This window comes from Patagioenas fasciata, chromosome 21, assembly GCF_037038585.1.
Source record: "Patagioenas fasciata isolate bPatFas1 chromosome 21, bPatFas1.hap1, whole genome shotgun sequence".
Lineage (NCBI taxonomy): Eukaryota > Metazoa > Chordata > Aves > Columbiformes > Columbidae > Patagioenas > Patagioenas fasciata.
In genome coordinates, this window is record NC_092540.1 from 5,076,480 (window position 1) to 5,099,866 (window position 23,387).

A 23,387-nucleotide genomic window follows, 5' to 3' on the forward strand; every position below is an offset into this window, starting at 1 on the left:
TTGACAAACAAAATCCGTGTTTGTTTTCCTGCAGCAGGATTGCATTGGAGCGCAGTGGGATGTTTCAGTGTCTGAGAAGCAGTAAGCAAAGCAGCTGTGACCAACAATAATGTTAATTCACAGTCCGGCAAATATGAGTTTAAGGAAAGAAAAAAGCATAAATGATCAAACAAAGGAGTTATTTCAAAGAGAAGTTGTCAGGCAAAAGTCTGTCTTGAATGTAAAGACACTCCAGGTTCTCACACTGATGTTTCCTCTTTGAAAAGAAGCTCTGAACCTTTAAAACCTCTTTTCAGAGAAGATGAACAGGGAGGGAGAGGAGATGGAGGTGATAAACTGCAATAACTGGAGCGGTGGTGAAGGACTTTGTGTCGTTTCCAAGCGCAGCAGAGCGGTGCCTGCCTGTTGAGATGGGAGAGCCCAGAAGCAATCGGCGCTCTGCTTCTTGACTAAACAAGTTAATTTGTGAGGAAGAAGCAGCCCTGATGTTGTGGAGAAGAGGGACGCAGAGGCCCGGCCGGTCTGTTCTGTACAGAATGGGTCAAGCTGGGATTTAACTCAACCGGGGGACGTGGTGTCGCTGATAGGGGGTCTGGTGCTGGCAGGGGAGGGACGAGGGTGTGCAAGCTGAACTGGTGACACTGGGCTGGGTCCTGCTCCCCGTGCAGCTCCTCAGTCCCATTTCACACCAGATCTTGTCTCACACTCTGCAATTTTCCACGTTTAGTGAAGCTCCTGGAAGGAGAGGAGGTTCTCCCCCTCTGAATTTACTATGCGAGTACCCTGTGGATCCTCAGCTGCAGTTTCTTGTCTCTGCCACTCTGTAAATCACCACCAAGGACACCTGCCCTGACCTCGGATCTGCGTTACAGGCTCTGTGCTGTTCACTTCAGACACTCACGCTTGGGAAAGCTGCCTCACGCTTCGCGTTTCACCGCTGCTGAACACACATCGATGGAACAGGTAAGTTTTGGAACTGGACGGGTCCAAGCAGAGATACAGGATAAGAAAAAAGTGCTGTAACTGTGATAACGAAGCCGCTTCCCCTGATAGCGGAGCCCGGTTGGGGTTGTGGTTCCCTTTGTGGGGCAGGAGGGGAAGAGCTGATGCTGGAGCTGCGGGTTGTGTTCAGTGCAACCTGTGCCGAGGCTACTGGGGTGTAACCTTTTTGCAGTGGGGTTAAATACCACAAGTACCACTGAACTCGATGACAAGCCCTCGGTGTCACGCAGTGGAGTTTTTCCACTGGAGTTCAGCAGTGGAACACCGTCAGCCCTGTGCAATCGCAGCCTGTTCTCTGCAGAACCCGAGGTGCTCTGAGGAGGTGTTTTCTGCTGAAAACTCCTCTTTTGCACGATGATGCCGGCACTGTGAGCCTGGTGATGCTGCTTCCCTTTCCGGGAAGAAATTGTTCCCCAGATCCAACCTCAACCTCCCCTGGTGCAACTTGAGGCCGTTTCCTCTGCTCCTGGCGCTTGTTCCTGGGGAGCAGAGCCCGACCCCCCTGGCTCCAAGCTCCTTTCAGGCAGTTCAGAGATCAGAAGGTCTCCCCTCAGCTCCTGTTCTCCAGCTGAACCCCCAGCTCCCTCAGCCGCTCCCATCACACTTGTGCTCTAGCCCCTCACCAGCTCCGTTCCCTTCTCTCAACTCGCTCCAGCACCTCAAGGCCTTTCTTGGTGTGAGGGGCCCAAAACTGCCCCCAGGATTTGAGTTCCCTTTCCCATGGGAGGTGACTCAAATCCCCAGTTTGGAAATGGAGCCCCAGAGCAGCATCGCGGTGGCCACAGCCCCAACTCTCTGGCTGCGCGGGGCTCTGTTTCAGCTCCGCTTTGTCCCGCTCAGGCTCCTGAATAATGGATGGGCTGTCAGCGGATCCTGACCAGCTCTCCGGTTTCCCCAGGGGACAGTGGAGGCTCCATCACCCCCTGGCCTGTCCGTGCCCTCCTCGCTGGGATCGGGTGTCAGACAGAGCTGAGCGGGTCTGGGTGCTCCAGGGAGGCAGCCGGTACCTGCAGCACGCCCCTTTGTGCCCGTCCCACCCCAGTGCTCAGCTCCAGCCCCAGCTGGGGGGACTGGTCCTTCCTGGGCTGGGTTTGTGTCTGTGCAGCCACACGCACATCTTGCAACAGCCTTTGCACCTCGGGCTTCTCTCTCTTCCCCAATTTATACCAAAACCAAGCAAAAATAGAACATTTCATTGAAGAGACAAAAATGTGCCTTTTAGCCCCACTTAAGCCACCTCTCTATTCCCCAGCCAAAATAATAATAATAATCATTATCATCACCAGAAATTTAATAAATAATATATAACAAATCTATATTGAATTTATAGTTATATTTTGTTATTGATATAAAAATACATTTATATTCAATGTATGATGATTACTATTATTATTATTGTTATTATTTAAGGAGCAAAAAGCATGAGTGCCACGTTCCAGCCCGGAGGCCGCTTTGTGAGCAGCCCTGGGTACCAGGGCCCCGGTTGTGCTGTGGCCCTCACCGGGGGTAATGGCATTTGGGGACCAAAGAGGGGATTTTCTGGAGGCTTTGCCATAGTGATGCTGTGTGCTCCCCAAAAGCCGTGTTTCTGCGGCAGGGCTGCCCATAGCACCCCCGAGCATTGGGAACCCCAGTGCTGCTCTGGGTGCCCCGTCCCCCCGCCCTCCTCTTCCTCCCATGAGGACCAAGCGCTGGTTCCTTCCTGCGCAGCCATGGGGGTCATGGGGCGTGTGCGGTGACGCGTCCACCGTCCCCATCCTGCAGCTGCTGCCGGTTGTTTCGACATCTCGCGTGAACCACCGAGCCCCGCAGCCCGTCCTTCCCACGTGTAATTAAACAGAATTTCCACTGAGCTGCACCATCTCAGCTCCCTTAGCCCTCCCGGCGTCTTCCTGGGTGCAAATCCCGTCCTGTCCCTGCTCCGATGTGGACAGGGCATCCCCACGGAGCAACCCAGAGGGACTCGCATCCTGTGATGGGAATTTAAGAACCTAAAAATCCAACAGTGTGGGAAAAGCAGATCTGGCAACCTGCAGACGGCCCTTCCTCACGTCCCAGCGCCACCTCTGCTTCCTGCTCCGCCTTATCTCTCCGTGGCCACCTGTGTCCTCGCAGATGTGGCTGACGCCAGCGATTCCGTCCGAACACACAGCGAGCAGCTGGGGCTGGAAGGTGATGGGGTGATTTGTAGAAGACAGAGCTTGGGAGGAGACATCAGGGCTTTTCAAAGGTAGGAAAGGTCTGGGCCAGCGAGGAGAGGAGGGAAATGGGTTCTACACTTTGGTGCGGATAACTGGGGAGGATGAGGGGCAGGGAAAGGGAAGGGACTTTCCCTCTGCTCATGAAGACCATCTATTCCAATCAAGTCCAGCTTTGCTGATGACCCCAGAAGCTGCGGGGGAGCTGCTGTGTCGGGAGATGTGGAGGCACATCTGGCTCTGAGCTGGGTGCGAGTGGTGCCGCTGGGTCACTCATGGGTGCTCCAGGACCACGTTCCTGCTGGGGATGTGGAGGAGGGAAGCGGTGGGGAAGAAATGAGGCTCAGAGGGTGGAGGAACTGCGTGGAGGAAGGGTCCTGTGTGGCCAGTGTTGGTCCGTGGGGGTGAAATGGGCTTCATCAGCCTGGGCTGTGATGCCCAATGCTCCAGTGAGGAGCTGGCGTGTGCGGGGAAGCCGCGGTGTTGCCATGGGGGGAATCTGGGGGACCTCGGCAGCCACTCTGCCCTGGGCAGGGGGTGCAGTTGTGGTGCAGCAGCCCCAGAGGTTTCTGCTGTCTCAACATATGGGCTGGAAAATAAAGACACGATGGCTCTATGTCCCCAGGCTCCCAGCTCGGCGCATGGTGAGTTTTCACCCCGGTGCCACCGAAGCGACAGGTTTGGACACGAGTTTGGGGTGCTGGCACCTGGCAAGAGCCCTGAGGGGGTCTGATCCTTCTGGTGGGGGTCCCAACAGCCTGACTGGTTCACCGAGCACTCACGGGCGTGGGGCAGGGGACTCGGGTGGATGCTCCTCCTCTGCGGGAGGCAGGCGAGCGCTCGGGGTGGGGCTTTGCCGAGTGAGAAACCGGAGTCCGGCCAAGTCTGGGGAAGTTGCCAGGACCGAGCACCCTGGCGAGACGGCGAGGCCGCCGCCGTGCCCCCCGCGCCGGGCTGCCGCGCACCCCGTAAGTCTCTGCGCCTCGGGGGGTGTCCCGGGGCGCGCTGGGCAGGAGCTGTCACTGGTGTCACGGGATGGGGCTGCACGGGAACGGGGTGTCCTGAGCCAGGGGTGTCCTGAGCCAGGGGGTGAGGGCAGGGTGGGGGTCTGGGGGTACACGTGGTGCCAGCTGTGGGGACCTATCAGACCCCAGCGTCCTTTTACCTGCAGGTGGGGCTGCGGGAGACCTGGGCTGACCCAAAGCTTGGGCTCCCTGAGTCCTGCGCTGTTGAAACGCAGCTTTTCCCCCCTGGCTCCCTTCCCCGTGGAGCGGGGAGACCCACAGCCTGTGGGGCCAGAGCCCGGGCTGGCTCCCAGGGGTCCAGGACCACCTCATCCCCCGCAGCCCGTCCGGGACATTGTGCTGCCACGATTTCCCACATCCTCCGCCCCATCCAGCAGCAGTTTTGGGTGCTGGTTACACCCTGTCCCTCTCCATCCCAGGGACCCCCGGGAGGGCTGAGGGGGACTGTGAAGCAGGACACCTGGCGCTTACCCCGCTGCGTGATGCTCAGCCCTCTTCCGTGCCTCAGTTTCCCCCAGCATGGAAAGGCGCTGCTGGCGGTGGGACGGTGACCCTGGCTGTCCCCTCCTCCCCGCAGCCGCTGTCCCCAGCGCCGGAGGAAGCAGCTGGAGCATCCGGCCCTTCCTCGCAGCCTCGTGGGACGTGTATTTACCCGCTTGCTGCCCTGAGTCACGGCTGCTGTGTCACACAGCCCATTTGGCCAGGAGGCTCCTAACGAAGCGCCAGAGTTTGTCTGGCTCCGAGCGAGTGGCTTTTGGCAGCCGGTGGCTCCTGGCCACCGGCCCAATGGCCCCACAGGAGGGGTGGCATTTGGGGACATCCACAGCGAGCTGCTGAGCTGTGGGGAAGGCGCTGGGGACAGGGATGCTCCGGAGGCACCTGGAGCTGGGAGGATGCTGCATCCTGGTGATGTGGCCCCTGGTTGTGCCCATCGAGCTGGGCTGCTTTGTTTCTCCATGGAGGCAAAACCCAAAAGCGCAATTAAGGGGCTAATTACAGGGCAGCATTTGTTACCTTCTATTCTGTTAAGCCTGTGGTGCAGAGCGGTGCCGGGGGGTGAGGTGTGCGTGACTCCCCCATTCCCCAGGGGCTCTCGGTGCTGCACGGCAGATCAGGGAGGTCTGGGCTCAGGAATCTTATTCCAGGGTGACTTCAGGGATGTCCCCATGGCCAGGGATGGGTCCCTAAAGCTGCTCCTGGCTGCCTGTGCCCCCATGGCTGGGGGCTTTGGGAAGAGCTGGTCCTGTGGTCCTGAGCACCCCCAGTTCTCTCCACTCTCTGTTGTGGCCTGGGCAGAGATTTTAAGCACCTCCAGGAGGCTGTTGTTGACCAAGATGGGTCTTGCCATGGGCACAGCTCAGCCCAGCCCTCCCCGGGAGAGCTGCTCGCTCTGCTTTGTTTGTTTGTCTCTGATTAACCAGAACGTTCCTGGGCGAGGTCAGTGCAATAAGGATGCCAAGGGCTGTTGCCCAGGGGGATGGGCTATGAAGATGGTTGGGAGCCTAGAGCACTTTTCTTATAGAGAGACTGGAAAGCTGGGGCTGTTGAGCTGGAGAAGAGAAGCTGAGAGGGATCTGATCAATAGATCAATATCTCAGGGTGGGTGTCAGAGGACGGACCAGACTCTGTTCAGTGGTGCCCAGCGCCAGGGTGAGGGGCAACGGGCACAGACTGAAACACAGGAGGCTCCATGTGAACATGAGCAGAAACTTCTTTGCTGGGAGGTGCCAGAGCCTGGCCCAGGCTGCCCAGGGCAGTGCTGGAGTCACCATCCCTGGAGGGCTGGACAGACGGACATGAGGTTCTCAGGACACGGGGCAGTGCCAGGGGTGGGTTATGGTTGCTTTATCCATGTGAGCCACGGAACCTGACACACCAATGGGATGTTCACAGAGTTCGCTTTATTGTCGGACCGGGCTGGCTTTATAGCAAAGCTGCCCTGTCCACGCGCCTTACAACAACGTGATTGGTTGTAACTCGTGTCATACAATAACATGATAGGCTCTGCACGCACGTGTCCGGCGATTGCTCACTCACTGTTACCTTCTAATGGTGCTCCTTTAGTCTCTTTTGTCTCTGGCTTCACCTCTCAGCCAGGCTGGCGACAACCCCATCCCCCTGGGGCGGGGGGGGGCTCTGCCACTACAGGTTATGGTTGCACTCCATGATCTTGAGGGTCTGTTCCAACCAACATGATTCTGTGCTATTTATAATGGAAAAACCCAGGCAAACACAGGAGCCTTTGCCACACCTCTGCTACAAGCCAAAGTATCTCAAGGGCAGTAAGAATTCCTTGCGGGTGACGCTGTCCCCCTCAGGGACAACTTTCCTGTCCTGCCAAACAGGTGAGCGGCTGGGACGGGATCCGGGCTGCGGGGGCGCCCGGGGCGGGCTGAGGCGGGAGGGGCTGCGGAACCTGCCTCGTCCCGGCCGTGCTGGAGGAGCAGCGCTGAGACCCCAGCGTTTCCCAGGGCTCGCTGCCAAGCCCTGAGTCCTTGGTGCCGAGTCCCGAGGTTTGGGTGACGGCTCCTGGCGTGTCACCCTGACCCAAAGGCCTCCCCTGCTGTGTGTGTCACCCACGTTCCTCCTGCTCCGGGCTGGGCTGTGGGTGCTGCAGGGTCGGGGTGTCCTGACCCTTCCTGCCCAAAGGGGACGGTGCTCAAGTGTCACCCGCTGCCCCACAGCCACCGTGGGTGCTCCGGGCAGAGGGGGCAGCCCCGGGGGTGGCTCCAGGTGCTGCCCCCGTGTCCCATCCAGTTTTTCCCCGTGCTGTGCCCTGATGTCCCGTTCCTCCCGCAGGCCTCAGCGCGGGCCCCGCTGCCATGCGATTCTCCCCAAAGCGCTTCCTCACGGCTGCGCTCGCAGCCTCCTTCCTCCTCCTCCTCCTCATCCTCCATGGGGGCGGCCGGCAGGAACAGGATCCCCCAGAGGTGAGGCCCCCACCGGTGACATCCCACTGGAGGGGACACCGGAGCGTCCTCCATCCCTTCCCTGCCCCACACCCCTCCAAACCCAGCTCTGCCCCTTCCCCGCCCCACATCCCCCCAAACCCAGCTCTGCCCCTTCCCTGCCCCACATCTCCCCAAACCCAGCTCTGCCCCTTCCCTGCCCCACATCTCCCCTCAAACCCTGCTCTGCCCCTTCCCCATCCCACATCTCCCCAAACCCAGCTCTGCCCCATCCCCACCCCACATCCCCCTCCAAACCCAGCTCTGCCCCTTCCCCACCCCACATCCCCCTCCAAACCCAGCTCTGCCCCTTCCCCACCCCACATCCCCCTCCAAACCCAGCTCTGCCCCTTCCCCACCCCACATCCCCCTCCAAACCCAGCTCTGCCCCTTCCCCACCCCACATCCCCCTCCAAACCCAGCTCTGCCCCTTCCCCACCCCACATCCTCCTCCAAACCCAGCTCTGCCCCTTCCCCACCCCACATCCCCCTCCAAACCCAGCTCTGCCCCTTCCCCACCCCACATCCCCCTCCAAACCCAGCTCTGCCCCTTCCCCACCCCACATCCTCCTCCAAACCCAGCTCTGCCCCTTCCCCACCCCACATCCCCCTCCAAACCCAGCTCTGCCCCTTCCCCGCCCCACATCCCCCTCCAAACCTGGCTCTTCCCCTTCCCTGCCCCACATGCCCCTCCAAACCCAGCTCTGCCCCTTCCCCACCCCACAAACCCAGCTCTCCCCTCTCCTCTCCCTGGGCCTCCCCTGACCATGTGCTGGGAGGGCAGGATGGGGGCTCCCCCTCATTTCTGGGTCCCCCTTTGTCTTCCCCCCTTGCTCCCGTGTGTCCCTGGAGCTCTGGGCTCTGACCTGCATCCCGTCCAGGTGGAACTTGGGGATGTGGCCCCGGCCACGGTCCTGCAGCTGCTGCAGCCGGAGGGAGCCCAGCGCATCCTTGGGGACACGGGTGACCTCTCTGTGCTCCACAACATCTCCTACCACCTCCTGGCTGGTTCCCACTCCCCCCACAAAAGTGAGTTGGTGGCTCCAGGACCCCAGGCTGGGCATTAGGTGGGGGGGTGGAAGGAGGTCAGCGTGTTCCAAGTGTGGTCTGTGCTTCTGCTGCACCCAGCACCGGGGTGACTGCAGACATTTGGGGTTTCCCAGATCTCGGGGGAAAACGTGGCTGAGCCCCCATCAAACTGGGGTTGAGTTTCCTGCTTTCCAGTGAGGAAGGTGGAGATGGTGGGGGGTGGAGCACGGGGAAAACCGCCTGGTGTGAGAGGTGGGGGGCGAACTCTGGACACTGAGGTGCTGGAGCGAGTGGAGAGAAGGGAACGGAGCTGGTGAGGGGCTGGAGCACAAGTGTGATGGGAGCGGCTGAGGGAGCTGGGGGGTTCAGCTGGAGAACAGGAGCTGAGGGGAGACCTTCTGATCTCTGAACTGCCTGAAAGGAGCTTGGAGCCAGGGGGGTCGGGCTCTGCTCCCCAGGAACAAGCGCCAGGAGCAGAGGAAACGGCCTCAAGTTGCTCCAGGGGAGGTTGAGGTTGGATGTGGGGAACAATTTCTTCCCCAAAGGGCTGTGGGGCATTGGAACAGGCTGCCCAGGGCAGTGCTGGAGTCACCATCCCTGGAGGGTTGGACAGACACAGAGATGAGCTGCATCCCGCTCACCCTCAGCCTGCTGATGCCTTCCCTCTGCCTCGCAGAATTCCTGGCGGTGGGATTGGCGTCGGTGCGGCGGCCGCGTGGCTACTACCTGCCCGCCACGCTCCAGTCCCTCTTCACGCAGTCGACGGAGGAGGAGCTGCAGGAGATGGTGGTCGTGGTGCACCTGGCCGACGCCGACCCCAGCTGGAACGTGCGTGTGGCCGCTGACATTGCCCGCAAGTTTGCCCAGCAGATCCTCCTGGGCCGGCTCCTGCTCATCCACGCTCCCCACGAGTTCTACCCCACGCTCCAGGGCCTTAAGAGAAACTACAATGACCCGGAGGAGCGGGTGAGGTTCAGGTCCAAGCAGAACGTGGACTACGCCTTCCTTCTCGCCTTTGCTGCCAACCTCTCCTCCTACTACCTGATGATCGAGGACGACGTGTGGTCCGCCAAGTCCTTCCTGACGGCCATCCGCAAGGCGCTGGCTTCCCGAGAAGGCTCCAACTGGGCCACCCTTGAGTTCTCCAAGCTGGGCTACATCGGGAAGCTCTACCGCTCCAGCGACCTTCCTCGCCTGGCTCGCTTCCTCCTCCTCTTCTACCAGGAGATGCCCTGCGACTGGTTGCTGGTCCATTTCCGCCTCCTGCTCACCCAGAAGGACGTCATCCGCTTCAAGCCCTCCCTGTTCCAGCACATGGGCCTCTACTCCTCCTTCCAAGGCACCGTCAACCGGCTGGAGGACGATGAGTTCCAGCCCGACGCCTTGGACATCCCGGATAACCCACCGGCCACCTTGTTCACCAGCATGTCTGTCTTTGAGAACTACGAGCCGCTCAAGGCTTATAGCACAGCAGAAGGGTATTTTTGGGGGAAAAACCCATCAGCCGGCAGCGTCTTCTCCATCATCTTCCAGCAGCCGGCCCGTGTCGCCCGAGTGCGGGTGCGCACGGGCTCCCAGGAGCGCCAGGGCGATTTCCTGCGCTTCGGGGTGCTGGAGCTGGGCCGGTGGCGGGGACCCAATGGCCACGATTGCGGCGCCTACACCATGGTGGGCACCTTCGAGAAGGGGACGCTGGAGCGGCGGGGGCTGCAGAACGTTGTCCCCGGCCCCGTGGAGTGCGTCAGGATCCGGGTCACCCAGGACCAGAGCGAGTGGCTCATCATCCAGAGCATCGAGGTCTGGACCGCGGCGGGGAGCTGAGTGGCGACGGGCGCTGTGCCAAAGCGGCTGGGCTTTGTACTAAGAAGCTCTTTATTTTTCTCACTCCCTTTTTTGATAAGGAATTAAGTTATCGCCTCCCGCCGGCTCCGGAGGGCGCTGGGACATGGATGGGGCTGTGCCTGCCTGGGCGATGCTCCAGCAAGGAGCTTGGGAATTCAGGCTGGGCAGCAGCAAACATTTCCTCTCAGGGAGGATGGTGCACAGACAGAGCTAATGAACTAATTAACAAACTAAATAATTAACCAGGCAGTGGCTTTTTTTTTTTCCAGCCTCTTCACAGCACCCCCTCCCCATCTGAGTTTTCTAAGCCACCAGCGCCCAGTTTCTAACCTGCAGGTTTGTTTCCCTCTCCCATCCTATTTTAAGCTGTTCCTGGGAACAGGTTTGGGGGTGCTGCTCACCAACCCCTCGCCCTCTAGAATAAGGGTAACAATGAGCAAGGACCCCCCCCAGCTTGTGGACACGGGTGTCTCCGAGGGCACCGGCCACCAGATGGACCCATCACATCAGCTCTATTCGGAGCCTTGGCGCAGGTTTTCCAGCTCTAGGGAGGCTGCAGCTCCCAGGGATCACACCTGGTGTCCATGAGGGATTCACACCGAGAGGGCAGATGGGGATTCCAAAAGGGGGAGAAAAGTGCAACGATTGAGCACCACAGAACAAGGATGAGTAATGGACAATGCGATTTTGCTATAATGTGAAGCTCTGGGTACATTTTAGCCTGGCGAGGTGCTGAAGGGCGACAAGAACGCACAGGCATAAAGCCCCAAAAAGCTCCTATTGGGGTTTGGCAGGATCAGCCCATCAGAAGCTGTTGGCACCAGCACACGTGGCCGTGACCGGTGCTTCCCCACTGTAGGCGTTTAGCAATAACTGCTCAGCTTTCACCAAACGAGGAATTCTGATCTGCTTGGTGTATGCGAGACAGCTCGAAGCAGTTTGTCACTACTTTGTGCCATGCGGGACTGCTCCGGTTTGATGCGTCTGGAATATTGTGTCCAGTTGTGGCCCCTCAGTTCCAGAAGGACAGGGAACTGCTGGAGAGAGTCCAGCGCAGCCACCAAGATGCTGAAGGGAGTGGAGCATCTCCCGTGTGAGGAAAGGCTGAGGGAGCTGGGGCTCTGGAGCTGGAGGAGACTGAGGGGGGACTCATTCATGTTTACAGATATCTAAAGGGGGAGTGTCAGGAGGATGGAGCCAGGCTCTTCTCAGTGACAGCCAGTGACAGGACAAGGGGCAATGGGTGCAAACTGGAACACAGGAGGTTCCACTTAAATTTGAGAAGCAACTTGTTCCTGGTGAGGGTGTCAGAGCCTGGCCCAGGCTGCCCAGGGAGGTTGTGGAGTCTCCTTCTCTGCAGACATTCAAACCCGCCTGGACACCTTCCTGTGGAACCTCAGCTGGGTGTTCCTGCTCCATGGGGGATTGCACTGGATGAGCTTTCCAGGGCCCTTCAACCCCTGACATTCTGTGTGGTTTAAGCCCAGCTCTCCTGGAGCAGGACTGTCCCCCTGCGAGCGCAGATGGGCACAAACCAGAACCCGGGGACGCACCTGCGGTGCCAAAGCCCCGTGTACTGTAACCACAGCTCGATCTCCTGCAGAATTACTGAATGCCTTATTTGTCTCTGTCTACTCTGCTGGAGGCTGTCCTGGGGAGCCCTGTACCCCTGAGACCCCGGATGAAGCCAGGTCAATGGAGGAATTTGCTTTAGTCAATGAGGACTGGGTTAGGGAGCAATTAAATAGTCTGGACATCCATAAATCCATGGGTCCGGATGGGATGCACCCGCGGGTGCTGAGGGAGCTGGCTGAGGTCATTACTGGACCGCTCTCCATCATTTTTGCCAAGTCTTGGGAAATGGGAGAGATGCCCGAGGACTGGAGGAAAGCAAATGTCACTCCAGTCTTCAAAAAGGGCAAGAAGGGGGACCTGGGTAACTATAGACCGGTCAGCCTCACCTCTGTCCCTGGGAAAGTAATGGAACAGCTTATCCTTGGTGTCATCTCAAGGCACATCAGGGATAAGAGGGTCATTAGGGACAGTCAGCATGGCTTTACCAAGGGGAAGTCATGCTTGACCAACCTCATAGCCTTTTATGAGACTGTAACAAGGTGGATGGATGATGGCAGAGCGGTGGATGTGGTCTGCCTTGACTTCAGTAAAGCCTTTGACACAGTCCCTCACAGCATCCTCACAGCTAAGTTGAGGAGGTGTGGTCTAGACAATAGAGTAGTGAGGTGGGTTGCAAACCGTCTTAAGGAGAGAAGCCAGAGAGTGGTGGTCAATGGTGCGGAGTCCAGTTGGAAGCCAGTACCTAGTGCAGTGCCTCAGGGGTCAGTACTAGGGCCAATATTATTCAATATATTCATTAACGATTTGGACGAGGGAATTGAGTGTACCATCAGCAGGTTTGCTGGTGACACCAAGCTGGGAGTGGCTGACACTGGAAGCTGTGCTGCCATCAGAGACCTGGACAGGCTGGAGAGTTGGGCAGGGAATAACCTGATGAAATTTAACAAGGGCAAGTGTAGAGTCCTGCATCTGGGCAGGAACAACCCCAGGTTCCAGTATAGGATGGGAAATTACATATTAGAGAGCAATGTAGGGGAAAGGGACCTGGGGATCCTGGTGGACAACAGGATGACCATGAGCCAGCACTGGGCCCTTGTGGCCAGGAAGGCCAATGGCATCCTCGGGTGTATTACAAAGGGGGTGGTCAGTAGATCGAGAGAGGGTCTCCTTCCCCTCTACTCCGTCCTGGCGAGACCCCATCTGGAATATTGTGTCCAGTTGTGGCCCCTCAGTTCCAGAAGGACAGGGAACTGCTGGAGAGGGTCCAGCGTAGGGCAACAAAGATGATTAAGGGAGTGGAGCATCTCCCTTATGAAGAAAGGCTGAGGGAGCTGGGTCTCTTTAGTTTGGAGGAGACTGAGGGGTGACCTTATTAATGTTTATAAATATATAAAGCGTAAGTGCCATGAGAATGGAGCCAGGCTCTTCTCAGTGGCAAACAATGATAGGGCAAGGAGTAATGGGATCAAGCTGGAACACAGGAGGTTCCACTTAAATTTGAGAAAAAACTTCTTCTCAGTGAGGGTGGCAGAGCCTGGCCCAGGCTGCCCAGGGAGGTTGTGGAGTCTCCTTCCCTGAAGACATTCAAACCCGCCTGGACACCTTCCTGTGCGACCTCTCCTAGGCGTTCCTGCTCCAGCAGGGGGATTGGACTGGATGATCTTTCAAGGTCCCTTCCAATCCCAAACATACTGTGATACTGTGATCTACTTGGCAGCCTGGAGAGCAGCCGCTTGGTGCTGGGAGCCCCAGACCCGGCACAATGGGCCTTTGCCCTGAAAACCAGCCTGGCCTGGAATAGATCCTTGTTTGCATTTAATAGAGATGCTACATAGAATCACAGAGTAGTTTGGGTTATGATAAACTTCAGCACCTTCCTAACATTATCAATGTTCAGTATACACAGGGCAGAATCACTTCAGCTTCACCCACACACCCCAGGTCCAGTCTGAGCTCTAGGAGGGTTTAGAGCAGCACAGTCGTCCCCATTCCAGGGCTCCAAGACCCAGAGAAGTGTTTGCAGAGCCTCAGTAAAGCCTTTGCCCCAGTTCTGGACACAATTGCTCCTGGCTGCGCGGTGAGTATGTCACAGGTCACCAACATGGGTACAAACAGGAAGCTTTCTCCCCAGTATGTTTTTATCCACTGCTAAGGCAGGAAAATATCTAAATCTAAATCAACCTTTTACCTGAATGTACTCATCAGTCTGCGGTATTCACCTACACAGAAACATGCTGCAGTCTCAGTTATGCTGGTGTAACTCTGGATGGACTCCACTGAAGGGAGTGGGAATCCACCCCGTTTACACCAACAAGCAGCAGCAGGGAACCTCTTCCTCTTCCCGCTGCACCACGCTGGGCTCTGCACCATGATGCCCAATTAACGTCGGCACAAACTGGGGGAGGAGGAGGCTCCTTCCTTCTGGAGGCGCGGCAATTTATCCCACAGAAAAATTACCCTGCTGTTTTATCCCAGGAAGACTCAGCTTCCAACACCCAGTGCCGAGACCCCAGTCTCTGATGTGGGATGGGCCGACAGTGACTTTGGTCCCAGCACGTGGTGCCTGGCCGAGCACAACGCACTGGAGCTGCGGCCACCGCTTGAGCACCAGCGCTGTGTCCAACCGGCGTTTACAAGCAGCCATGGGGCGAGCAATCAGTGCAGATGTCAGCCGAGCGAGGGTTTAGGAGCCTCTGGGCCGAGAGGTGAAGGGCAAGGAGATAAAACCAGAGGCAAGCATTTTGGTCTGCTTCTCTCGACGAAGACGGTAAATCAGAGAGGGTGAGAGCTCCCCAGCAAACACCACAGGCGTCCGTCTCGACTGGCGGAGCTGCCCTGTCTCTTGGGAAGTGGTGCAAGGATCTAGCTCAGCATCTTGTGGCGGTCGAAAACCGTCTTCCTCTGCTCCTGCACCTGGCGCTTCCAGCGCTGCTGGGCCCCCTCCACCCGCTCCAGCACCGTGTTGGCTCTCACGCCAGACGGGGTGGGCGCTGCGGCCAAGGAGCGAGCGTCCTGCAAGGGAGAGAAACAGAATCACAGCATGTCAGGGGTTGGAAGGGACCTTGAAAGCTCATCCAGTGCAATCCCCCCACCAGAGCAGGAACACCCAGAGGAGGTTACACAGGAATGTTTTCTTGTCACCCATAAGCCTGTCCCCCCCTGCAGCGTGGCCTCACCTCGTTCTCCTCCTCGTTGTGCAGGGGCTGGGTATAAGCATCTGGCTTCCGGATCAGAGGGTCCACCAGCACCAGGAATGCCATGTAAAGCAGCAGTGCCCCCACCACCGACAAGTAAATGATGATGATCACCTGCGGTTAAGGGCAGCGCAGTAGAAAAGGATCAGTCACTTGGAGAAGAAGAACCAGAGGCCAGAAAGCTCCTTTCATGGCAGCTGCTGCTGTTTGATCTTTTCCCTCGTTCTAATTTTGCTCACTAGAAGGTCTCTAGCGTTTGCAGGGAGGCTGAGGAGACATCAGCGCCATCACTGCATAAACCACGCTGGTCTCCGTGCTGTGCCAATTTAGGGCACGTGCTGCATGTGAAAGGAGACCAATGAGATGTGTTGGCGCTCAGCGGTACTTGGCACTGTCACACCCCCAGCAAGGACCCTGCGCAGCCTGTGCCTCGCTGCCAGGAGCCCTCCTGACTCGCACCCGTGGCACTCTCACCGTGTACGAGCTGCCACAGCTTTCTTTTCCCTTTGTGGGCTCTCCTCCAGGAACCCACAGGCGCGGCTGTGCCTGGGATGGCGTGGGTGGCAAGGAGGAGCCAGCCGGAGGGAGGAGATCTGCAGTTACCTTGATGGTGGTGGTGCTGCGCTCCTCGTACTTGCACTCGCACAGCAGGCAATAGGCCTCCACGTCACTGCCCGGCACCGGCATCGGCTCCACAACGTGCAGGCAGTTGCTGCAACGCAAAGAAACCGAAAATCAGCAGCAGGACACGGTAAAACCAATGTTCTCTGGGAAAACGCTGGGGTGACCTCTTCTGTCTTTCCCATCTGGTTGATAATGCCAATCTGGTTTTAGGAGTTCCTCTGACAGCTCAGCTAGTCCAAAGTTCCAGGAATAGACTGTCCAAGTGTCTCCGCAGGGATCCAGTCCAGGTGAAGGGGACTGGAGGGTACACCCTACATCTGCTGAGAGCCATGGCTTAAGAAATCATGACTCCCACATTCACAGAACGTTTAGGTTGGAAAAGACCTCTAAGATCATTGAGTCCACCCATTCCCCCACCCCTGGCACTGCCCCATGTCCTGAGAACCTCATGTCCGTCTGTCCAACCCTCCAGGGATGGTGACTCCAGCACTGCCCTGGGCAGCCTGTTCCAATGCCCCACAGCCCTTTGGGGAAGAAATTGTTCCCCAGATCCAACCTCAACCTCCCCTGGAGCAACTTGAGGCCGTTTCCTCTGCTCCTGGCGCTTGTTCCTGGGGAGCAGAGCCCGACCCCCCTGGCTCCAAGCTCCTTTCAGGCAGTTCAGAGATCAGAAGGTCTCCCCTCAGCTCCTGTTCTCCAGCTGAACCCCCCAGCTCCCTCAGCCGCTCCCATCACACTTGTGCTCCAGCCCCTCACCAGCTCCGTTCCCTTCTCTCAACTCGCTCTAGCATCTCAAGGGCTTTCGTTTTGTGAGAAGCGCAAAACTACAAGAAAGACGTTGTGGTCCTGGAGCACATCCAAAGAAGGGAAATGGTGGATGAAGGGTCTGGAGCACAAGTTTGAATCTCTGTTCAAAAAGTGCCTATCGCGCAGGCAGGGAATTTCTTCCTAGGACCAGCTGGAAATTTGGAATACTTGCATTCATGGACCAACCCCCACAACTCACCAGTCCTTCTGCGACACATTCTTCTTGTAGATCTGCCCAGTGATGTTGCGGTACGGGGGACAGACACACTTGCAGCGCATGTCCTCTGAGCTCTGCAGAAGCAAGAAGGGGTGGCATTAGTGATTGAACACGTGTGCAGTTCCGCTGCCCTCATCACCCAAACCTCTGGGAAAAGGCAAAGCGTTCGGTAGGAGAGAGATGTCTCTTCTCCCTGCGCTGCTTCTTTCACATCAATAACTTCAGTTTTAAAATGTCTCCAGCACCTGTAGTCAAGTCACTGGGTACTTTTTAAACAAATTTAAAAACGCCAACTCCAAAACACAGCAGAAAGCAGAGGTCACTGTCACGTACATCCACATCTACATAATACAAATACACATCTGCAGACATGGTTCAGGGCTTGTGTCTGAAGCTGTTCACTCACCTTGATGGCTTGTGCTGGAGGAGAAAGGATGCAGCACAGCAGTGCGATCAGCATCACGGGGCTTGCACACGGCCAGGGACACTGGGCAAACATTGTGGAAGCCTGAGGAAACAGAAATTCATGTCCAGGATAGAGGATGTCAGCTGAATGCAGCCAAAATGAGACAGTCTGAGCTTCCTCTCCTGACCCACTTGCCTGTTTTGCTCAGGAAGTAGAAATTTGTCCCTGAATCAAGGGTGATGTCAGTCAGAAACTCCTGGAAACACTTGACACAGATCCCAAGAAACACTCTTATCAAAAATTCTCCCACCATGTAGAGCCACACATCCAAACTACACAGTCCTGGAAAAATATTGCTGATTTCAATACCAGAGACGTGTGTTTTCACAAATCCAAAGGATTATTGACTTCATTTTCTTTGCTGCAAAAAGCAAAGTCAGTCAGTACTAAGGCTGACAGGGAGCTGGTCTGATAGGTGAGCTCTGAACAGCCGCTTCAGCTCAGCTTTATTCAGGGCAAGTAATTTACACCTTCATTAATCACCTCCATACAGCATACGTAATTCCACAGCTAACTCCACGTACTTAAACCCTATTTCCTAACATAATCCCATTAGTATTTACATCACTGGGATATTCTATCACTGTTTGCTTTACCTTATGTCAGTAGTCTAAAAATTAACGGAATTAATTCTTCATCGATTTCACAAACACCTGGTTCTTTCCTTGGAGAGACCCTGGCACAATCAGAAATGCTGGTTAATGACTTATCTGAGCTGCACGGTGCATATTCCCCATTGGGAGTGTTTCTGGACTCCTACTCGTTCGAATTTTTAACTCACAGATCTGGAATCGCATATCTGGAATCACGTATCTAGCCTGCTGAACTACATTCAGATCATGTGAACAGCTCAAAAATCATCATTTTCAATACAAACTGTGGAAAATGTGATCTAGTATACTACAAATATCAGTAACAAAATCAAAACTTGGAATGACAAGAGCCCACCCGTCACGAGTGTGAAACACCAGAGGCCGCATAAAGGATAATTTATATGCAGTTCTTTCCAAGTTTGACAGCGTATGTTCCAAGAGGCATTTGCACACATGCCTTAGAGCTGCTGTTGTCCAGACAATCAGCCCAGCTTAGAGCAGCTATTTGTCTAAAAGCATCAGGACCAAACCCCAGCAGTGCTGTGGACGCCAGACGGACTCACGGCTGGTTTGGGTCTCAGAGGTTGTGACTGAGGAGGGTGGCAGCTCCCAGGCATGAAGGCCCCCGAAAGGAGCCCCTTTTTCCCTGGGAGCACCCCCAAAGCCCCCTTCACCTTTCACAGCACCTACAGCCCTTCTACACCACCCACCCACCCACCCACCCACCCCGGCCCTGTGCTCCGACCACGCCGGACACCCACCCGACCCCCCGCTCCCACACCAGGCACAGGCCCCAGGCCTCCCCCGGGCAAGACGCCTCACAGCCCGGGTCTCCGGGGACGGGAAGCAGATGGGGACGCGGATCGGGGAGGGAACCGCCCCGGCCCGGGCTCCCCTAGGGCCGCCCCCGGCGCAGCTCCACCGACCCTACCTGCAGCGCGGCGCCCACCGGAGATGCTCGGCAGCCCCGCCCCCTCCAAGCCCCACCCCTGTCCAGGTTCTTGCGCGTCTATTGGTTGTGGAGGGTGACGCCATGTGACAGGCAGTAGCCGCGGCCAATCGCAAGGCAGATCGCCCCGCCGGACCTGTGAAGAGCGTCCTCACCTTTCCCCAGCTCCTCATCGCTGCGGGGACGCGGTGGCGGGCGGGGGTATCGAGGTGCGTGTGGAATCCCTGTCAGCGGCCCGCGTTAGGCGGACCAGGCCTAGGGTAGCTCCCGCCTGGCTCCCCAGTCGCCCAGCAGAGCCCTCGGAGAGCTCCGTCCTCCCCCAGAGCTGCCAGCTCTGCCTGCAGAACCTGCTCCCCTCAGCCGGCCCTGTGCCATTCACACCAAAGGTATTTCTGTGCCCATCAAAGGGGTAAGCCCGGGCCACAGTGGTGCCCTTGGTGTCTGTTTTATGGCTGTTGTATAGTTACAAGTTATATTCGTGATACTCCAGGCTCAAAAGCTGTGGATCTGCAATCGATCTCCTGTATTAGACGCCATCAGGCAACATTAACTCCATTATGTTGAGAAGAATATTCTGCTTCTCCAAGGCAATGGAGCCTTGCGTTTGCCCAAGGAGAACCTTTCTAAGATCTGGCTCAAGAAGTATCTTGGGTTTTGCCCCATTTTCTGTGGCCATGCTCTTTGCTTGAGGTGTGCAATAGCCTTGGCCCTGCTCCAGCAGCTCCCGGGAGGCTCTGCTCTGCAATGGAGGTCAAGTGGCTCCTCTGCTTAATCCAGCATTTTGCTGATTGACCTGAGCTCTGTGTCTGTCGCGCTGGATAAAGTCGGGATCTAAATCTCTTTCAGGTAAAAAGCTCCTGTTAGTGGAAGGGAAAAAACAAAGAGACTCAAACTTTCTTATGAGGAGAGACTGGGAGAGCTGGAGCTGTTCAGTTGGAGAAGCTGAGAGGGGTCTGATCGATGGGATCAATATCTCAGGGTGGGTGTCAGAGGATGGACCAGACTCTGTTCAGTGGTGCCCAGTGGCAGGGTGAGGGGCAACGGGCACAGACTGAAACACAGGAGGCTCCATCTGAACATGAGCAGAAACTTCTTTGCTGGAAGGTGCCAGAGCCTGGCCCAGGCTGCCCAGAGCGGGTGTGGAGTCTCCTTCTCTGAGCCATTCAAACCCCCTGGACCCACCTGTGTGATCTGCTCTGTGACCCTGCGTGAGCAGGGCTGGGCTGGGGATCTGCAGAGCTCCTGCAACCCAACCAGCCTGGGAGTCTGTGTAACCTCTGGTTTAACTTGTTGTAACCTGGCAAATGGAGCAGCTGTGCCTGCCTGGAGTGAGCCAGGGCAGGAAAGACCGTTCTGAGCCGTGTCTCTCTCTAGTGATGGGGCTGATCAGTGCAGCACCACAGCCCCATCCTGCCTCCATGGAGTTTGTAGCATGGAGGGTGTTGGTCTCTTCTCTGAAGTAACAAGTGATAGAATGAAAGGAAACGGCCTCAAGTTGCGCCAGGGGAGTTTGAGTTTGGATGTGGGGAACAATTTCTTCCCCAAAGGGCTGTGGGGCATTGGAACAGGCTGCCCAGGGCAGTGCTGGAGTCACCATCCCTGGAGGGCTGGACAGACGGACATGAGGTTCTCAGGACATGGGGCAGTGCCAGGGGTGGGGGATTGGGTGGACTCCATGATTTTGAGGGTCTTTTCCAACCAAAATGATTCTATGAAGGAACCAGGTCGTAATCAATGCTGTGTGGAGCCATAGCCCATTGTGACAGGGATGTTTCCAGTCGTAACAGTTTGCTTCTTTGATGAAAATAAAATTGAGAAGACTAAGGTGAGAAATATATTCAGGCAGAAATATGTGTAAATCAGAGGGGAGTGTCTGTCTGGCATAGATAGTTTTAATTTCTTAGAAGGAGTAAATTGGTTGAGACTGCTTGCCTTCGGGTTTGTACAATGTGTGTTCTGTGGAGACTGCCAGCCTTTAAAATGTCCCGTGCACCCAGGTGTGGGAATTACTGATATAAAAGTATTTTTTCTTTCCATTGCGGTAGTGGGTAAAATCCTGATCCTGCCGTGGCTGTGTTCCCCGCTCACTCAGCTGGACTCTTTTATAGCCCCGTGACCTATGTCAGCTGGACTGATCTAAGGAAATATTCCATGGGAATAATCCTGGGTATTAGGTGCACAAGGGGCTTCTAATTTCTTCCTCCTACTCCAGCACTGCTGAGCGGAAGAACCTATTTGGTGCTAACTCGCCGCTCTCTTTTCATAGCAGAACCTCAGGCCTGGCTGTGGGATGCTCTCAACATGAAATCACTCAGTTTTTACAGGTTTAAAAGCCAGGTGACCACAGGGATTTCATGTTACCGTCTTTCCCAGCACGACTGGTGAGGAGGTATTTTTATCTCCTCTGACATGCCTGTTGTCACAGCAGTCTGGTTTTCTGTGTTCTTTTGCAGCCCAAAGGTACATCTCACTGCTTCTGGTGGGCCTGGAGTGAGCTGGATGGACACTTGGAGGAAGCAGCCTGAGCTGGTGAGACGACACTGAGCAATCCCTGGGAGTGAGTAAAGGAAACGGTGCAGGCAGCTGAAACACCAAATGTGGGGATCAGGTTTTTTAGGTGAGTGCCTCAAACACACACCCACCAAATACAAGATGAGCTTCAAAGTTGCATTTCAGTTTCAAGTCCCTTTTTCAGGAGGCCGGTTTCTGATTCCATGGAGGGGAGGGTTAGCTGTGTGTGCATTGCCTTTGGGGTGATGGGAGGGATCTCACACATGACACCTCCAAGAGACTATTTTCTGTTCCCTTTCTTCCTCTCTGTCCCCCTGCCCAGCAGCCTTTTTGTCTGTCTCCGGTAACATGAATGCAGCGAGCTCAGTTATCTTTTGGATGTCATTCCGTTAAAGCCTGGAAGAGATGGAGAAAGAGGGAGTTTGGCTGGAGAGAGCAGAATTTGCTGCTTTATTTCTCCCTGCCTGTTGCTCAGCCTTGTCCTCATTTGTAGGTGCATGACTGTACAGATCCCACAGACGTGGTTGTGTTTCCTGTATTTCTCAGTGTACTGAATACAGGTCTGTTTGAAAATCTAATGCCACTAGTAAGTCCTGAACCCTTGCCTGGAGTTCTGGGTAAACTGGGTTGATGTTATCTGCTGAAACTGGCCTGCAGAGGTCTGTGACCAGCACAGTGCTCTGGCAAGAGGCTTCTTTGTACTTTGGGTAGCGCAGGATTAGCGATGACTATGTGGGGCTGTTGGTTCCCAATTTCTACCTTACACTTTGGCAGGAAGTGACAGAGGAGCCTCGGAGAAGCTTCCAGAGGCAGCGTCCTGGGAACTGAGGCCAAACACATTTCATCTGGCATGGAGAGAGAAGAAATCAGAGATCAGTGTAGGAAACAAAGAAAAATATGTAAAAGAGAAGCAATGCATCAGACATTGGCATTAACGCCCTGAGCTCTCCTCTTACTGATGTAATTAGTCCTTACTCATGTTTATGGACATGAAGGACAGGTGGCATTTTTGTGAACATGACCAGCGGCCGAGGACACACAAGAACAGCTTGTCCTTGTTCTTTCTGGAAATGGGTGTTAGCGGCTGCACTGTAAACCTTTTTCCGGCACAAGGATGGGGTCACATCAGCTGGCAGATATTTGAAGGGCAATTTATTTTGAATGGTAAACAAACAGATTGACTTGTAAATACCCTGGAGATACATCTTACCAATATAAAAGGTGGCCTGTAATTCGGAGAGAAGGCATTGCATTCTTCAGTTCTGTCAAAATGATCTGGTCTTTGTGTTAAGCTTGAAATGAAATTTGCTTGCAACATGATTTTGGGATTGTAAACCGGTGAGAGGACACAAGGGCGCTTGGGCACTGGGGGCCGACCTTCTTGAGCTGTGTGGGGTGGTTGGTTAGATCAAGGAATAGCAAATCTTCTCTCTTTTGCTGTCAGCTCTTTTAACTCCAAGGAAGTGGCTTCTGGTGATGTGCCTCAGTTTCCTCCATCAGACGGTGTGTGGTGGTTCTGTGATAGCGACTGAAGAACTCGTGAGGGTCACAAGAACTGCTTGTGAGGATGGGTTAAGATCTCCACATGAAAAACCTGATGATCTTCAAAAGATGCGTAGAAGCCTTGTAGAGATTTCAGAGTGTATGTTAATGAACAAATGTGGTCAGTCACAGGCAGGAGCAGCTGGTGTGGGGGGGGATGGACAGAAGATGTGATTTTCCCAGCATGCTGGATGATGGTAACTGGGGAGATACGGTGTCAGTGTGTGCTGGACACTGATAACTGGGGAGATATAGTGTCAGTGTGTCCTTTGGTCGTGCACAGACAGGCTGGCGTTGTGAAGGATGTGAGCTGTAGAGACCAGCCATTGATGTAACAGCCACAAAAGGATAAATCTGGCCTGTGGGATTCAGTGTTGGGTGTCCAGGCCCAGGGCTGTGCATCAATCGCTTGCTTACACCTTGGAGGGTGATGGTGAGGAGGCTCCCGTTGCAGTGGGGTGGCTGGGGCAGCAAACAACCCAGACATGGTTTGTGTCCCAAAGGGCTTGGCTTGTTGTGTTTAACCTTTTCATAGGCTGCTTCTGCCCCTAGATTGAAAACCATTTCCAGACTAAATATTGACAGTTTACAAACAGGACAGTCTGAGTTCACCCAGGCCTCTGAAGACTAGAAAAGAGCTGCTCCCCCCAGGGCAGTGCTCTGGCCACTGCTCCACACTGCTCCCCTCTGCTTCAGCTCGCTGTGCTTTCCCAAGCAAAGAACAGAGGCTTTCTCAGAGGGAAAAGGGAATTCTCTGTGGCCAGAAGCATTTTTCAGGAGCTGATGCTCCATCCTAGAGCCTGTGTGGTGATGCAGCCCTGCTGTGAACCACACAGGAGCCTGAGAAGTGGCCTTGGCTGCTGGA

At 55.7% G+C, this 23,387-nt stretch overlaps 3 protein-coding genes across 8 annotated transcripts in view; 2 read left to right on the top strand and 1 right to left on the bottom strand.

The window, feature by feature from the left end:
• The first annotated feature begins 64 nt into the window (after nt 1-64).
• Nucleotides 65-11,134, top strand: LOC136110843 (alpha-1,6-mannosyl-glycoprotein 4-beta-N-acetylglucosaminyltransferase-like). 3 transcript variants are annotated; one of them, XM_071817806.1, is made up of 4 exons: nt 65-963; nt 7,025-7,155; nt 8,055-8,202; nt 8,879-11,134. In XM_071817806.1, exons 2-4 carry the CDS (start codon nt 7,048-7,050, stop codon nt 10,021-10,023), a joined length of 1,401 nt encoding a protein of 466 aa, XP_071673907.1. In that variant the 5' UTR covers nt 65-963; nt 7,025-7,047; the 3' UTR covers nt 10,024-11,134. The 3 variants fall into 3 exon arrangements, with proteins under 3 accessions (XP_071673907.1, XP_065710587.1, XP_065710588.1); XM_065854515.2 differs by lacking the exon at nt 65-963 and adding an exon at nt 2,393-4,168; XM_065854516.2 differs by lacking the exon at nt 65-963 and adding an exon at nt 2,393-3,232.
• Nucleotides 11,135-13,417: 2,283 nt separating this feature from the next.
• On the bottom strand, nt 13,418-18,499 carry TMEM9 (transmembrane protein 9). 2 transcript variants are annotated; one of them, XM_065854423.2, is made up of 6 exons: nt 18,452-18,499; nt 16,868-16,969; nt 16,444-16,535; nt 15,417-15,525; nt 14,796-14,927; nt 13,418-14,631 (listed from the first exon to the last, which is right to left on the bottom strand). In XM_065854423.2, exons 2-6 carry the CDS (start codon nt 16,958-16,960, stop codon nt 14,482-14,484), a joined length of 576 nt encoding a protein of 191 aa, XP_065710495.1. In that variant the 5' UTR covers nt 16,961-16,969; nt 18,452-18,499; the 3' UTR covers nt 13,418-14,481. The 2 variants fall into 2 exon arrangements, with proteins under 2 accessions (XP_065710495.1, XP_065710496.1); XM_065854424.2 differs by lacking the exon at nt 18,452-18,499 and adding an exon at nt 17,524-17,679.
• A 116-nt stretch (nt 18,500-18,615) lies between these two features.
• The window catches only part of IGFN1 (immunoglobulin like and fibronectin type III domain containing 1), a 64,464-nt gene continuing 59,692 nt past the window's right edge, over nt 18,616-23,387 (top strand). For all 3 annotated transcript variants that reach the window (XM_071817762.1, XM_071817760.1, XM_071817763.1), the window contains exons 1-2: nt 18,616-19,315; nt 20,923-21,086. The gene's annotated coding sequence lies outside the window, so the exon portion shown is untranslated. The remainder of the gene's footprint in view (nt 19,316-20,922; nt 21,087-23,387) is intronic.

Bases quoted from the DNA above. Each gene is read 5' to 3' on its own strand.
- LOC136110843 (XM_065854515.2), top strand. From the start codon at position 4,009: ATGCTCCTCCTCTGCGGGAGGCAGGCGAGCGCTCGGGGTGGGGCTTTG. The intron at 7,156-8,054 runs GTGAGGCCCCCA...CATCCCGTCCAG, and splicing joins AGGAACAGGATCCCCCAGAG to GTGGAACTTGGGGATGTGGC. The intron at 8,203-8,878 runs GTGAGTTGGTGG...TCTGCCTCGCAG, and splicing joins TTCCCACTCCCCCCACAAAA to AATTCCTGGCGGTGGGATTG.
- TMEM9 (XM_065854423.2), bottom strand. From the start codon at position 16,960: ATGTTTGCCCAGTGTCCCTGGCCGTGTGCAAGCCCCGTGATGCTGATC. The intron at 14,928-15,416 runs GTAACTGCAGAT...CCTTAACCGCAG, and splicing joins GCAGCACCACCACCATCAAG to GTGATCATCATCATTTACTT. The intron at 14,632-14,795 runs GTGAGGCCACGC...TCTCCCTTGCAG, and splicing joins ACAACGAGGAGGAGAACGAG to GACGCTCGCTCCTTGGCCGC.